Source organism: Vombatus ursinus, unplaced genomic scaffold, assembly GCF_900497805.2.
Source record: "Vombatus ursinus unplaced genomic scaffold, bare-nosed wombat genome assembly UNPS02009994.1, whole genome shotgun sequence".
NCBI classification, from domain to species: Eukaryota; Metazoa; Chordata; class Mammalia; order Diprotodontia; family Vombatidae; genus Vombatus; species Vombatus ursinus.
In genome coordinates, this window is record NW_020949772.1 from 177,831 (window position 1) to 194,015 (window position 16,185).

At 43.3% G+C, this 16,185-nt stretch overlaps 1 protein-coding gene across 1 annotated transcript in view; it reads left to right on the top strand.

Annotated features, from left to right (window-relative positions):
* Nucleotides 1-943: 943 nt before the first annotated feature.
* The window catches only part of TMEM132D (transmembrane protein 132D), an 881,229-nt gene continuing 865,987 nt past the window's right edge, over nt 944-16,185 (top strand). The window contains exon 1 of the mRNA XM_027853583.1: nt 944-1,022. Coding sequence (XP_027709384.1) covers nt 944-1,022 — 79 coding nt within the window. The remainder of the gene's footprint in view (nt 1,023-16,185) is intronic.

Consider the following 16,185-nt stretch of genomic DNA (forward strand, 5'->3'; position numbering starts at 1 on the left):
CTCTAGAAGCCAGCGGTGCCACCTCTGCTGCACATCTGTTCCGCATCAGGACCAGCCCCTCCCGCGTGCCTGGCTCCGGGCTCAGGAGCTACTTGTTCGCTCTACTACAAGGGGCTAGGCTGGGACTGGGACTGAGCCAGCGCGAGCCGGAGCCCCAGCCCGTGCAGGGCCGGAGAGGGTGAGGCGGGCCAACCAGCTGGCCTGTGGGAGGGGAGGGGCGCTCCGGCCCCAGGCAAACTTTGGCTCCCAGTAGCAGCGGAGGTGGCGGCGGCAGCAGCAACATCAGCAGTGGCAGTGGCAGCAAGCGCACGCCCTGTTTTGAGACGCGGCTAGGGGCGCGCCGGCATGTGGGCGCAGTGCCGGGCCGCCCCGGGCCGCCGCCGCCGCCGCGTGCGCCCGGGGCCAGCTGAGCCCCGGCTCCCGGGCTCCCCGGTTGCCCACTCCGGCCGACTCCAGGCGACCGCAAGCTAACCACCTCCCGAGCCTCCTCCAACTGGGGCTGGGGGCCACTTTGGGCCGGCCAGGCCCCATCCTCCGCCCCCTGCACACACTTGCATACACCCTGGAGCTGGAAACTGGAGACGCGGCTCCCTCGCCATCCCTCTCCTCCTGTTGCAAACTCTAGACTGATTGTTTTCTTTACCCCAGGGGAAGAGAGAGTCCTCGGGGCTAGGTTGGCATCCCCAGGGGCGAGCTGGGCGGTCTCTGAAGAGACTCCCAAAGCGGGCACTGTAGCTACCCCCGACTGCCTCGGGGCCATGGGGACTGTGTGCTCCAGGGAAGGCTCTGGGCTCCGTAGGCGCTTTTGCCGTTAGTAGCCTAGCCTCCTGCTTGTCTGCTCGGTCCTCGCTGGTTTGTTTGGGATGCCGTTCTACCCCGCAGTTAGCCTCTCAACCTAGACGGCACAGGGGAGGAGACTTGCCCGCCTGTCAGTGGTTCCAAGATGTGCCCGTCGGAGATGGGGACGTTGTGGCAGCATTGGTCACCTGTGCTCTTCAGCCTGGCCGCTCTGTTTTCCAAAGGTAAGAAGATGAGCCTGGTTGGGCCGGTGCCCTCGAGGAGCCGGGGCTAACTTTCCTCCAAAAGTGTGGGGGAGGGGAGAGGGGGGAGAGATTGGGTTGTCTCCACTTACCCCCATCCAGAATGTATGAGACTGAAAGAAAAAGAAATGTGTGTGTGTGTGTGTGTGTGTGTGTGTGTCTGTCTGTCCGTCTGTCTGTCTGTGCGTTGGGGATAGGAGGAGGAGGGACCGCTTGTTAAAGACAGAAACGTGTTCCGAATAAGGAGAGGGGATGTAGAGAACAGTAGAAATATGGAAAACACACGGTTGGTTCTCCATACCATTTCAGGAGAGAAGTGGGTTGGGGGTGGCAGAGGTCTGAGCCAGACTACCAGGGGTGGGAGCTCTACAGCGAGTCTTCTTGCAGTTGGGACTTTCACTGCCTCCACTGGGCCACCAGGACGTAATTTAAGAGCCTTCTCTCTGCAGGTTAATGCTTCTTATTACATCTTGGGATGTTACTGGTCTGCTATAAATATGAGTTAGTGAAAAAAAAAACACTAAGGAGAGTCCCTGAGAAAAGGCCCTAAGTGATTTTATTTGAGGGGGGTGTGTATACAGGTTCCCTTTGTATCTCTGTCACCAAATGCTTCCCCTATGATGAAGGATGAGTTGAGATGCTGTAACTTCTAGCTTGCGAGATCTTATCAGGGCCCCTAGCAGGGAACAGTGAGTAGATTCAGGGATTCCCTACTTGGAGTCCTTCCTTCTTCTCTACCTTCTTGTCTTACACTGGAAAAAGCAAGCTTCTCTTTCTAGGAGGGAATTATATCTGATGCGTGTAGTTTGTTCAGGGGGTATAAATGGTATATTGATTATTGACCAGAAGCTGTGATTTTTGTGTGTCTTCTTTCCAAGAACCCCCTTTCACCTGAGGAAATATCTCTAGGGAGGCTGAGAAGGCAACATTCATAGCAGTTTTAACTGAGTGGTGGAATCCTTCCGAAGGAGTGTTCTGTGAAGAATTGCACGCTGAGATTTCCCTTAGCAACTTCAAAGCCCATTACCCTGCACAGGGAATTTTAGTTACACTAATTGTCTATTAGCTGGCTATTGGAGAGGCAGGGATGTTGCTTATTTTGAGTCTGTTCAGATTGTAGCTGCTTGCTCGATAGCTTTTTATGCCCTGCTGTGTCTCAGGAGGGCAGCTGTGAAGCACCCACATTGTTATTCTGAGTTAAAACAATCTGAAAGACCAGACTTTTGAGTTGATTTATGCCATAAACTAGCTTCTACAGCAGAGATGGGTGTCTCCAAACCAGGCAATAATTTGGGGGAACAGGTGGCTAGGGAAGGCAGCTTGGCCCTCATAATACTTATATGTCTAGATAGCTTTAAGATAGACAAAACAATTTACTTACAACAGTGCTATGTGGTAAGTGCTATGGAAATTAACAGAATTGAAGGATGAGACTGTGAGTCCAGTTGTGTGGAAAACTCCCTTCATTGGTAGCTCTTATATTTGGGATTGGTGTGTAAGGAAGACTGGGCCAATATAGCTCCATCCCCAGGATTTGTATAACATTTTCTACCTGACAGCAAACTCTGTGGAAGAGATTCCAAGAACTGGTACAGTAGGTTTGTAGATTTAGAACAGAAAGGGACTTCAGAGAGAATTTAAAAGTGCCTACTATGTGCCAGGTACAGGACTAGTTGCCAGGGACTCAAAGATCCTATGTTCCTGGGTTTTGATTGGTGAGCATTCACCTTGTTTTGCACAATCTCAGGTCTATCATGCCTCTTCCTGGCCATCAGCTTGCCATGACATTCTGCATGTATCACATCCCCTCCTCCCCCGTCATCTTCCAGTTCTAGCTCTGAGAATAGCAATCATATCAATACTGCCATTCCTGGAATGGCCTGCTCAGTTCTTTACTCTGGATCTCTAATCACCATTCCTTCTGACTTCCCTGTTCAAAATATTCCTTCCTGGCCATCATTCCCCTATATGTGTTGGGTTCTCCTATTGCAATGCAATCTTCTTGACAGCTGTGATCATCCTACTTGTTTGAATTTGTGCTCCCCAACAATTAGCATGGTGCTTGGCATGTTGTAAATGCTTTTTTATTCATTCAACAACCCCTGCCCTCAAAGGGTTTACTTCTATTACTTTATAGTTACACTTCCTTCTATTACTTTATAGTTAATGGAAACTGAGGTCCAAGGGAGGTCATTTGACTTGCTGAAGGCAAGCAGATAGACAAATAGCAGATAGGGATTTATCCCTCGACTCTCTGACTCCAAATTCAGTTTTCTTTCCACTGTACCACTGGAAGATAAATCCCAGGGAGTTGCTTAAGGTTTGTATAGGATAGGTAAGTTGCCCAGGGTCTACAGTTATTATTATCCTATTTACAGATGATTAAACTGAGGCCTAGAGGTTAAGTGATTTGCTCATGGCCACATAAGCATAGGTGTCTCATGGGAGACTTGAACCCAGGTCTCCTGAATCCAAATTCAATACTCAATTCATTCTAATGCTGGATTATTTGCACAGGGCACAATTCTTTGTTGTCTCTTGCTTATTAATAGTAGTAGCCTTCTCTATTATATGTCACATTCATAGGGTTTAATTAAGAAAAGGTCTGAAGGTCTAATCACAAGGGACCCAACTAGTTTGTTCTTATCCTCTGACAACTATACTTTTCACCTGCTTTATATATTCAATAACAACTGAAAAGAACTGTATTCTCCAAAGATTTTCTGATTCCATCTAGTAGAAATACTAGGGACATATATAGAGCATAGTGTTCCGGTCTCAGTTGTCTGTGAGAAGTAGGATAATTGTGGTAAGAGCAGGGCATCTGGGATCAAAAGACCTGGTTTCTACTGCCTTCTGGGGTTGTTAGGAGAAAAGCACTAAGCAATGTGAAGAGAGCTCTATGGATCCCACAGTCTGGGTTGGAAGAGACTTCTGAATTCATTTAGTCTAAACTGTGCCTGATCACAATCCTCTCCATAATGTAGCTGAGGTATGGTTGGTCATTCAGCCTCTGCCATCAATCAATCAGTCAAACATTTGGTAAACACCTACTATGTGCCAGACATGAGGCTATCACCGCTGGAGGTAACCATCCCACGTTGGGACAGCTCTCAGCATTAGGAAGTTCTTTCTGATATCAAGCCTAAAATGGCCTTTTGGCAACTTCCATCCTTTGTCATGATTCCACCATCTGGGACCAAAGAGAACAGGGTGAATCCCTCCTCTTCAAAAATCTCTTCTGAATATTGAAGAGAAAGATCAAGTTTTCTCCATTACCTTGCCCATTTTTCTTTTCCAGATCAAGCAAATGTGAACTCTCATAGTTATTAGGCTACATGTTGGATTGGAAACTCATGAAAGACAGGGACCATGGCTTATACTGGCCATGTATATGTCTTTCCATATGTGTCTGAGAGCTACTCTGCTCTTGAGAGATTATATAATGTGGTAGAAATAGCTTAAGAGCTGGAGTAGAGACCTGGGTTCATATTGTTTAGGCCCAAGCTCTTCCTAGATGGTGACTATCCTTAAGTCACTTAATCTGTTTGAGTCTTAGTTACTTTCTCTGTCTAATGAGATCAGTTAGGTCTAATGGGCAGCTATGTGTTGCAGCGGATAGATTGCCAGCCCTGGAGTTAGGAGGACCTGAGTTCAAATGTGACCTTAAATACTAGCTGTGTGACCCTGGGCAAGTCATTTAACCCTGTTTGCCTCAGTTTCTTCATCTGTAAAATGAGCTGGAAAAGGAAATGGTAAACCACTCCAGTATCTTTGCCAAGAAAACCCCAAATGAAGTCACGAAGAGTTGGACACGACTAAGCAACAATGAGGTCACAATAAAATTGTGAATATTACCTTCCTATTCCTGGAAACAACATCTTTTTCAGTATAGCCCAAGATCACATGGTTGTCCTTAGCTGTCCTGTGAGTCATAGTGAGTTTGCAATCCACTAGAACCCTCAGATTTTTATGCAGAACAACTGCTGTCTATCCATGCCTCCCCATCTTATACTCGTGTATAGAGGAATTTTTGTATTCAAGTGTCAGATTTCATGTTTATCTCTATTGAATTTCTTCTAATTAGATTCATCTTAGGAAACCTGGTGGTGTAGTGGAGGGACAACTGGCCTTGGAGCTAGAGAAACCAGAGTTCATGCGCCACTTCTGACAAATTTTGGCTTGGACAAGTCACTTGATCTCTCCTTGCTCTAGGCAATTCTGTAACATTACAAGAGGCAGAGAAGACATCAACCTGCATTGGTAGAAAAAAGTTTTTTCATCTAGGAATGCCTTTATGTCAGTGAAATCACAGGTCCATTTCCTAAATGAAGTCCATTGCTCTAACTCGTCATGATTTGTTTCTGAATCTGACTCTTGGGATATATGGTGTTAGCTATCTCTCCCACTGTGTCATCTCCAAATTTGATACGTATCCTATCCATCCCTTATTCAAGTTATTGATTAGAAATGTTGAACAATGATGGACCAAGCACAGATCCCTGGGGCACTCTACTGACAACATCCTGCCATGTTGAAATTGAACCATCAAAACTGTTCTTTGAATTCATCCTTCCTACCAGTTCTCATTCCATCTAACTGTATTATTGGACGGTCCATATCTCCCCATTATCTCCGTAAGAGTGGTATGAGACAATTTTGCTAAAATGTTACTAAAATGTCAATAATTCATATCCACAATTTTTCCTTCATCTAATAATTTTGTAGCCCTATCCAAAACATGAAAAAAGGTTAGTCTCATATGACTGCTCTTGATGAAGCCATGCTGGCTGATTGTAATCCTGCAAAGAGGAGCCCAATTATTGGGTTCACCAGGATCTGTACCTTCATCTGTATGAACATTCTTGACATATCACCTCTCTGTGCCTTGGAAGATGGTATTAAGGATTTACTAAGGCAGAAAAAATTCACCACTCTCCCCAGTATGACCCAGGAGCAAGATATCAGAAATATGATATTCAGAGTAAGGAACTATCCAATTTTCCTAACACATTCCCACAAATTGAACTGAAATGGTTAGACTCCTTGATAATAATAGCTAATAGTAATAATAGCTAGCATTTATATAGTGCTTTAAGATTTGCAAAGCGCTATGCAAATAGTATCTCATTTTATCTTTACAATAACCCTGTTAGGTAAGTGCTATCATTATCTCCTATTCACAAATAAGGAAACTGAATCAGAACTTAAGTGACTTGCCCAAGGTCAAATAGCTAGTGAGTATCTATCTGGGTCTAAATTTGAATTCAAGTCTTCTTGACTCCAAGTCCAGTGTTCTACCCATTGTTCCACCTAGCTGTCAAGTGTGAGACCAAGGATGAAAGTCAAATGGAATCATAGGCAGCATTTATGCATATTTTAAGATTTGCAAGGTGCTTTATACATGTATAGCATTTGATCCTCATAAGCAACCCTATGAGGTAGGTGCTACTCTTATGTCTATTTTTTACAAATGAGGAAATTGAGCCCGGAGAGATAAAATTACTTTTGCAAGATCAATAACCCAAGAATAACATAGCAAAGGAAGGATTTATGCACAGATCCTCTGACTTAAAGTTCAGGGCTCTCTCCATTCTACAGCACTGCCTTGTTTTCTGTTGTAAATATGCACACACATATGGCAGTGCTGTTGAGTTTTGGGGAATGGAGCCCAAGAGGCGTTTTATCCAAAGATGCCTTGGAATTAGTAACTGATTTCTGATTAAGTGTATAGGAACACAGATCTAAAGCTGGAGGGGGCCTTAGAATCCATCTAATTCTACCCTCTAATTTTCTGATGGGGAACCCAAAAACCAATGAGTTAAAGTGAATTGGCCAGGGTCATGCAAATAGAATGTCAGAGAAAGAACCTGCGTCTTCTGATGCCAAAGCCTGGAATCTTTCCATTGAACCACATTTCTTTCTGATTATAATCATTCTTATTTGTAGAACTTTTCTCTCAGCCCCAGAATTATGTCCACTGAAGATATAGCTAATGTCCCTGCCTGTATTCCAAAAATGAATACCATCAAGGGACCAGGTTGACCTCCTTAGTGCAATTTCATCCTTTTAAATGTTTTAAAATTCAAGAGCTGCAAATAGTAGTAATCATGCCCACCTTCTTCTCCCATCTGCTCATCCCTCCTACCTCTCACATTTAGCATAGGGGCATAATTATCTTGCAGAGGATTGTGGCCTCACTCTCATGATTTTCAGATCTCCGAACCTTTCTCTGGGCACGACCTCCTGTCAGGTTGCCAGCAAGGGCAGGTATTTCACTTAAGGAGATTGCCCAGTAATTGTTCAGGATCCAGTGTAGAGGATAGTTATTCTAACCTGCAGATGGACCTGATTGAGTACTTCATGGCCCTGCCAGTTTCATTAACTAGTGGAGTGGGAAAGAGGGACATTTAAAAAACAAATAAAGCAAAAGACCAGGGATTAAAATGCAAACACTATTTCTTCTAGATGTCTCTTCTTGACCATGTTTTAGGATGCTTATTTATTTTCCAGAATGCAGGAGCTAAAATCAATGAACCTGAATTGGAATCCTGCCTGACTTGGGCAAGTCACTTATCTGGGTCTCAATGAGGAGCTTAGGTTCCACATGACCTTTTAGGTCCCTTTTAGCACCAAATCTATGGTCCTATCATGGCTTTTCCGAGAATCAGATGGACTGGAAGGGACCTTAGAGACTCATCTATTTCCTTCTCCAGGTTATTTTACCTTTGAGGAAGCTGAGGCAAACAGGGTTAAGCGACTTGCCAGGGTCACCTAGCTAGTAAGCGACTGAGGCCAGATTGGAACTCAGGAAGATGAGCCAGGAGGGCCTGGGTTCAGATCTGACCTCAGATACTAGCTGTGTGGCCCTGGACAAGTTACTTAACTTCTCTGAGACTCAGTGTCCTAATGTGTAGAATAAGGGGGTTGGACTGGATGTTCTCTAAGAATCTCTTCTAGATTTAAATTTATGATGCTATTTTTTCCCCTCAGAAGCAGCTAGGTGAAATAATAGCTAGCATTTAGATTTGCTTTATGATTTGTAAAGTGCTTTGCATGTTTTCTCTTTTGATCCTCATAATTACCCTATGGGGGAGGTGTTATTTTCCCTATTTTGCAATGAAGAAGGCAAAGTAGACAGGTTAAGTGACTTTCCCAGGGTCGCATGGATAGTAAATATTTGAGGCTGAACGTGAACTCTGCTCTTCCTGAAAGGCAGGAAGGGGCCAGATTGAGAAAGCCTTTAAATAAAGGAGGCATTATTTTATCCTGGAGGGAATAGAGAAGCACCGGATTTAATTGAGGAAGGCAGGGAGTGGTATGACAGCTGACAGGAGGATGGACTGGAGGGAGGATTGACTTGGGCAAAGAGACAAGTTAATTAGAAAGCTATTGGCAATGATCCAGAAGAGAGGTATTGAGGGCTTGAACTCAGGTCACGATTGTGCGAGTGGAGAGGAGGTATGTCACTCCAGTTGTGCTCTGTCCTGATCTGACAACATCTGGAATATTGCATTTTGGATGTCACGTGTTAGGAAGGACATTCCAAAACTGGAGACTGTGGAGAGAGGGTAGGCACCATGTTGAATGGCCTCAGTATGGTAGTATCAAGACTGAATGAAGGAACTGGGGATATTTAGCCTGGAGAAGAAACTAGATGGTGGTAGAGGAGAATGAGGGAGGGTGAGGTGGGGTGAATACTAGGTTTTTCAGGTATTGGAAGGGCTGTCTTGTGGAAAATAACTTTTGCCACTTTGTCCTAAGGGGAAGAGCCTGGAGCAAAGAGTAGAAATTGCAAAGAGGCAAATCTAGGCTCAATACCAGAAAAAAAACCCACACAATTGATTGGAGCTATTTAAAAATGAACCGAGAGGTTTTGATGGGAGGGGAGAGAGAGTAGTGATAGTTTCTCTTTACTGATGGTCTTTAAACAATAGCTAGATGCCCATCCCCTTACCAGGTATATTGTAGAGGGGATACAAACAAAAATTGGATTGAATGGCCGCTGTCATCCTTTCCAGCGTTGTGATTCTGTGATTCTGCATCTGGAGAGAGTCCTCAGTTTCCCAGGCTCTGAGTTCACAACTTCTTTCTCGTTTATCTGAACACCTTTCTCCTAATTTGGAAGTAAAACATCTCTGCATGAGAGTGGAGATTTGCTCTCTCACAGCCTTGGCCATGGAAAAAGAACCAAATCAAACCCTTTCCAGCGACTCAATCCCCTAACCTCCCGAAGGTAGAAGGAAACATTTGACAATATTGGAATATGTGTCTTTGTATGGCCATTTCTTGAATGCATTTTTCTAAAATGGGAAAAAGGGGAAAAGGAGAAGCTTTTGAATTTAACTTTTGCCTAAGCAAAGGGTTAATGAGTATGATGATAGATTAAGTGCTTACTATTACGTGAGGTGAGGGGAGCTAGATGGCAAAGTGGATAGAACAGTGGACTTGGAATCAGAAATTGAGTTCAAATCTAGCCTCAGACACTTTCTGGACAAGTCACTTCACCTCTGTCTGCCTCAGTTTCCTCATCTATAAAATGGAGATAATAATAGCACCTACCTCCTAGGGTTGTTGTGAGGCTCAAATGAGATAATATTTTAAAAGAGTTTTGCTATATAATGGCTAATTATTATCATTAAGCACTTATGTATGTGATGTCAACAAATTCGACACATTTATTAAGCACTTCCTATGTTCAAGGCCCTGGGATAAACAAAGACACACAATACCCTGCCCCCAACACTCACATAGACATAAACAGTCCTGGACCTCCAATATCTTACATTCTATTGGCGGAAGGGGTACACAACATAGATATAAGTTAAAACAAAGTAATTTAAGAAGGAAAAAAGCCCTGATATCTGAAGTAAGGGAGGGGCGGATCAGGAATCACCAGAGCTTTGCATCAAATAAAGTTAGGAATACTGTAGGGGGCTGGGGGAGAGGGAAGACAAGAAGGAAGGTACATTGTGGGAATGGGGAGAAGCTCTTGTGACAGCTCATATAGGGTTAGGGTCTAATGCTCAATCCAAGGAGCTAGCAGGTCAATCCGAAAAGTGACAAGATATACCTGGAAGGTATGTGGGATCCAGATTGAGGCTTTAAATGCCAGGCCCATGAGTTTGTATCTTATCCTGGAGGCAAGAGAGAATCATGGCAGGTTTTTGAGAAAAGGGAATGACATGGTCAGACCTTTGCCTTTGGAAGATTATTTGGTAGCTATGCAGGGGACAGATTGGTGAGGGGAGAGCCTGAAAGCTGGGCTATTGATGCAGAGCCTATCAAAATAGTTCAGGTGGCGAGGGTCTGAGCTAGGGTGGTATAGGAATGAATGGAGAAGAGGGGGATTAATGTGAGAGCTGCTACAAAGATAGGGTAGAAACAAATTGGTGCTTGATTGACTAGGGGAGTGGAAACAGTTAAGGATGATGCCAAAATTGTGCTTTGTGTTACTGGAAGGTTAGTTGGGGTGTCTTCATTGGAAATAGGGAGATTTGGAGAAAAGGGTAAGGGCTTCTTTCTTTTTTTTCCCATTGTTTTGGGTTGGGAGGAGGGAAGGGAGATGTTGGGTTATGATTGGGGAATGTTGAGTTTGAGATGCTCGTGAGACATCTAGTTATAGATATTAAACTGACAGTTAGTGATTGGAGCTCATGAAAGAGAGTAGCAATGGCTGTGTACTGTAGATCTTGGCATCATTTGCCAAGAAAATATAATTGAACCTGAAGGAGCAGACGAGATCACTGAGAGAGAGGGTAGAGACAGGAGAGGGCACAGGGCAGACTCTTGGAGGACTTCCAAGATTAGGAAGTGGGACAAGATGATCCAGCAAAGGAGACAGGGGGCAGGGCCAGAAGGTAGGAGGAGAACCATGAGAGAGTAGTGTCACAAAAGCCAAAGAAGGGGAGGAGTCATCCAAATGAAGGGGTTGTTGAGTAGGACATTTTAATATCGTTAAAAGCCGCTGAGAGGCCTAGAAGGATGGAGGCTTTGAAAAAAAGGCACTGGGTTTAGCAATTAAGCAATCTTTGGTAACTTCAGAGAGAACAGCTTCTGTTGAGTGTTGGGGTCAGAGGCCAAATAAGTAAGTGAGCAGAAGGCAAGCAAATGCATATAAGATGGCCTTTTCAGTGTGAAAGAGAGAAAATAAAATGTAGGCCAATAAATTCTCATTTTTAATAATTATTGTTGCTAGCTAGGTGCTAATTATGTCACACGTGGCTCTCCATTATGGGCATGAGGGGGGTGGGGAGAAGTTCTAATACTCTTTCCTCACCCATTCACCTCTCTCCTACATCAGTATCTCTGTCTTCAGAGATAGTAGGCTCAATCCTGGATACCATTCTCTCCCCTTTCAAGATCAAAGAATCACAACCTTTTATCTGGAAAGGATCTTATAGTTCAACCCCCTACAGAGGAGGAAATTGAGGCCCTGAATAGGTACAGTGACTTGCCCAGGGTCACAAAGCTAGTAAGTGTCTGGGGAGAGATTTGAACTCAGGTCTTTCTGACTCCAAGTCCAGTGCTCTATTCAGTGTGCCACTGAACTATCTCAGGTATGATGGATGAAGAAGACTTGGCCTCAGGAAGAGAGAGGGGGAACTTACACGCTTGTTGGACTCTGGCTGAGCCAATCCACAGTCTCTCTCCTACTGTGTGTATATGGTGGGAAGCAATAGGGAAGGAAAGGAGCACATTGTTGGGCTGTTTATTAACTTGAGGTAGTTTGAGGAGGGAGAAAGCACTGGCAATTGGAAGAGGGGGAAAGATCAGGAAAAGTAATCCTTTTTTTCCTCTCTTCCCTCTTGGGGAAGGCTGGGCACGTTGAGGAAGGATACTGCTTCAGTAATTCTCTTTAGCTGTAACTACAGCAGGTGGCATTTAGGGCTCCTTCTCCCCCCATCCTATCAACACCTCCTATTAATGGGGAGGTCTTGGTCCAGCCAAGGACATCTGAACTGGCAGGTGGGTTTGGAGGGCCGAGGTTCCCATTGGAGCACACCTCTGTGAACAAACACAATTCCATGCTTCTTCTTCCCTCTCTCCCCTATGTTCAGGCAGAGAGCTCAGGGAGGTTTAAAGGTTTAAAAAAAAAGGTTTAAAGGTTAAGGGCTACCCATTATTCCCATCTTCTTGCCCACTCTCTCCCCTTTCCATATCCTAACTTCTGTGAGAAGTATCCAGAACATTGTAGCAAAGTCTGCCAAGGGAAGAACAGAGTCCCATCTCTGTGTCCCCAGAACGCTGGATAGAGCACTGGCATCGGGAATGTGGGCAATCCTACCTTCTTACCTTAGCCAAGCCCCCTGCGGAGAGGCTCTCAGAGAGTAGAGCTCTTCCCCAGTGGGAGCCTACGTTAACACATCCTGTTGCATCTCTGTCCAGCCATGAGTCCAATCTCATCCTCACCCATCCTTACCACCGAGCTCCTTCCATCTTTTTCTTTTTCCTTAGAGGATTACAAGGCCCATAAATGGCCCTTCATAACTCCTTCCCTGGACCAAAGCCCCATTCCTCCCCACTCTCCCACTTCCCTCCCAACCTAGTTAGAACTCTGGGTTTCAGACTTCTTAATTATATGTAAAAAACCAGACACCATGGAAATTATGCTTGTGAATAAATATTTACACTGAGTGCTATCATCTGAACGTACAAATACAAACATGTGGTCCCTTTACTTTGAATTGTAAGCATAGTGTAAAATGCACCAGAGATTCTTGGGAGGAGACAAAAGGACTCTTCAGAGATAGATGCTTGTTCTTAGAGGGAGTGGTGTCCACAAAGCTGGTAGAACAGCGATTTCGGCATGTTAGAGTAATGTGACAAATGACTTACAGATGCTCTCGGCATTATCCAAACAAGTACAGCATCTTAAGCCCAGCATAATAAGCGTTTTGCTTGATTTACTTTAATTATGGAGCATGCATAAGTTAGTGGGTTGTTTTGTTGGTGGCTTTGATAAATGTGACCTTAAAAGCTGCTTTGGTATTTCACAGGGTCTGTGACTCTGTTGGGGTGAGAGCTCCTTCTAGTGATTCAGATTCCACCCCTACCATGGTGATGATGTTGCTATATCTCACAAGGGTTTGCAGAGTACTTTATACACATCATTTCATTTGATCCTAAATTTCATTTACCACCTCCATGCCTTTGCCCTCAGGCCTGGAATGAACTCCTTCTTTACTTCTGCCTTGTTGAATTCCTGGTTTTTCAGTTCAAATGCCACCTTAGAAGTGAAGCTTTTTCTGTTTCCCTCAACTGTTAGCTCCTCTCCCAAGAAATCACCTTGTAATTATTTTGCATGTAATTATTCTGAGGCAGTGTACATAATGGTTAGAGAGCTGGCTTTCCAATGTAAGAAGATCTGGCTTTAAGTCCTGCTCTGATACCTACTGACGGAGTGATCCTGGGCAAGTCACTTTCCCAATCTTTCTTAATGCTGGTGCCTTCCCTCTGTTGATTATCTCCAATTTATTCTGCCTACAATTTGTTTATAGCTGTTTGCATGTTGTCTCTCCCATTAGACTGTGAGCTCCTTGAGGCCCAGGAATTTTTAAAAATTTTCTTTGTATCCCCAATCCTCAGCACAGTGCCTGACACATAGTAGGTACTTAATAAATACTTGTTGACTGACTGCTTTCTGTACTATAGACATCTCTAAGACTGTAATTTGCTGATCTGCATTGGTAGAGAGAATTTCTTCAACTGAGAGATCCCTCTACAAGTGAAATTATAGGTCCAGTCTCTAGACCTATAGTTATTCTGACAAAATATAATCACTCCGGTGGTTCTGTGTTGCCTGTAGGAAAAAAAAAATAGAAACGTTTTCATTTTGCTTTTGCCTCACCATACCTGAAACTCTTTTCCTCCTCGACTCCACCTATTGACCTCTGACTTTCCTTAAATCCCAACTAAAATTCTACCTTCTATAGGAGGCTTTCCCCAACTCCTCTTAATTCCAGGGCCTTCCCTCTCTTGTTTCCTATTTATCCCATATGTAGCTTGCTTGTACATATTTGTTTGTATGTTTTCTCCCCATTAGATTGTAAACTCCTTGAGGGCAGAGACTGTCTTTTGCTTCTTTTTGTATCCCTAGCACTTAGCACAGCGCCTGGAACATGTAGGTGCCTAATTAATATCGATTGATTGGCCCTGACCTGTCTTTCCACCTCATTATACAAAGTCGTTACACAAAGCTCCCCTCTATAGTTGAGCTAGACTGGTCTTCCCTCTCTCCCCCCTACACGGGACATGGAGCCCTTTCTTATCCACTGTTAGCATTCTCCCTTCTAAATATACTGGGTATCTGTTTAGTATTTGTTCTGCATATGTTTATATATGTATGTCATTTTCCTTGATAAAAATGTTAGAACCTTATGTGCAGCACTTGTCTCATTCCTTGTATGTGCAGCCCTAACACATGGTACAGTGCCTAGCACACCAAGGCTGCTTGATGGGTATTAGTTGGTTGACTGTCTATATGTACCATAGAAGACCATAGGTTGTAAGATCCTTTAGATCAAGAGATATTGCATTTATATCTTTGTAATCTCAATTTTGAGGGCAGGTAGGTGGTGCATTGAATAGAGTGCCAGGCCTGCAGTCAGGAAGACCTGAGTTCAAATGTGGCTTTAGAGCTGTGTGAGCCTGGGCGAGTCACTCAATCTTGTTTGCCTCAGTTTCCTCCTCTGTAAAATGAGCTGGAGAAGGAAATGGGTAACCACTCTAGTATCTTTACCAAAAAAATCTCCAAATGGGGTCATGAAAAGTTGGATATGACTGAAATGGCTGAAGAAAACAATCCCAGCACCTAATACATTGGTTGGCACATAGTAGTGAAGAGAATATTCTGTAACACTCACTATGTGCCAGGCACTGTGCTAAGTGCCTTTAAAAAAACCCCAAAAAACAAAACTACCATCTCATTTGATCCTCACGACCACCCTGGGAGGTAGGGAGGTGCTACTATTATCCTTATTTTACAGATGAGGAGACTGAGGCTGGCAACAGTGACTTTCCCAGTGTTACACAGCTACAAAGTGTTAGGGATGGTATTGGAACCCAATGTCTCTTGGTTCTAAGACCAAGGCTCTTTCCCTATGGTGCTAACTTAATCCGTGCATTGGCACATGGTCTTAGTGCATTGCTGTGAAAAAAAAAATGTGACCTTTTAGAAGCCAATCTGGTGATGGATCTCTGCAAGTATCTTGAACTGGTTCTGGCCTGACAAGTGCTTTTTGCCTCTAGGCCCATATATGCAAAGCCCATCCATTTGAGAAAGACCTGCCAGTATTTTCATGCTGCAACTACAAAATAATAAATACATTTGTTTGTTTGTTTGATTTTTGGTTTGGATTTGGTTTGTGACTTCATTTGTTGGGGTGAACTCTAGGTGAGCAAACTCCTTCTACAGACCAGTGATTTCTCCTCCTTTACAATTATAAACTATTGCTGGAAAAGTTAAGTGACTTGTCCAGGCTCATCCATCTAATGTATCTTAGGGGCAGGATTTGGCAACTTATATTCTCTTCATATATTTACATATACACAGACATATACTATCAAATATTTATTGTTATTAGTTATATATAAATATATTATGTATATTTTAGTTATGTTTAGTATATGTTTAATATATATTAGTTATATATAAATATATATTATTAATGATATGTACATGTATTGATATATAAAATTAAGCTCCTACTCTATTTTATATGTATAAAATATACTATGTATATTTTATACTATTATATATAGTATAGTATAGTGCTTCTTAAACTGTGGGTTGCGACCCCATATGAGGTTGGAAAAATTTAGCAATAGTAAAAGGTTTCTGAACATCAAACTACCAAAAATTAATTCAAGATCAAACCCATAATGAATCCAAGGTGTTTCTGGCAGTGCTTGCCCGTATTGCATCTCACAACTTTACTGCAGCCTTGGTTCTGAACACAAAGTATGCGCACTTTGCACTTCGCAGGCCCTCAGGCCATGTAACACCAAAGAAGGTTGCCAAAAAGAGAAAAGGGTAGGAAAGTAGAAAAAGATAAGAAGCCCTGGAAGAGTATATGTGTGTATATATATCTATATCTATGTATCTCCCACATAATATATTAATATAATAAATATACTATATAAA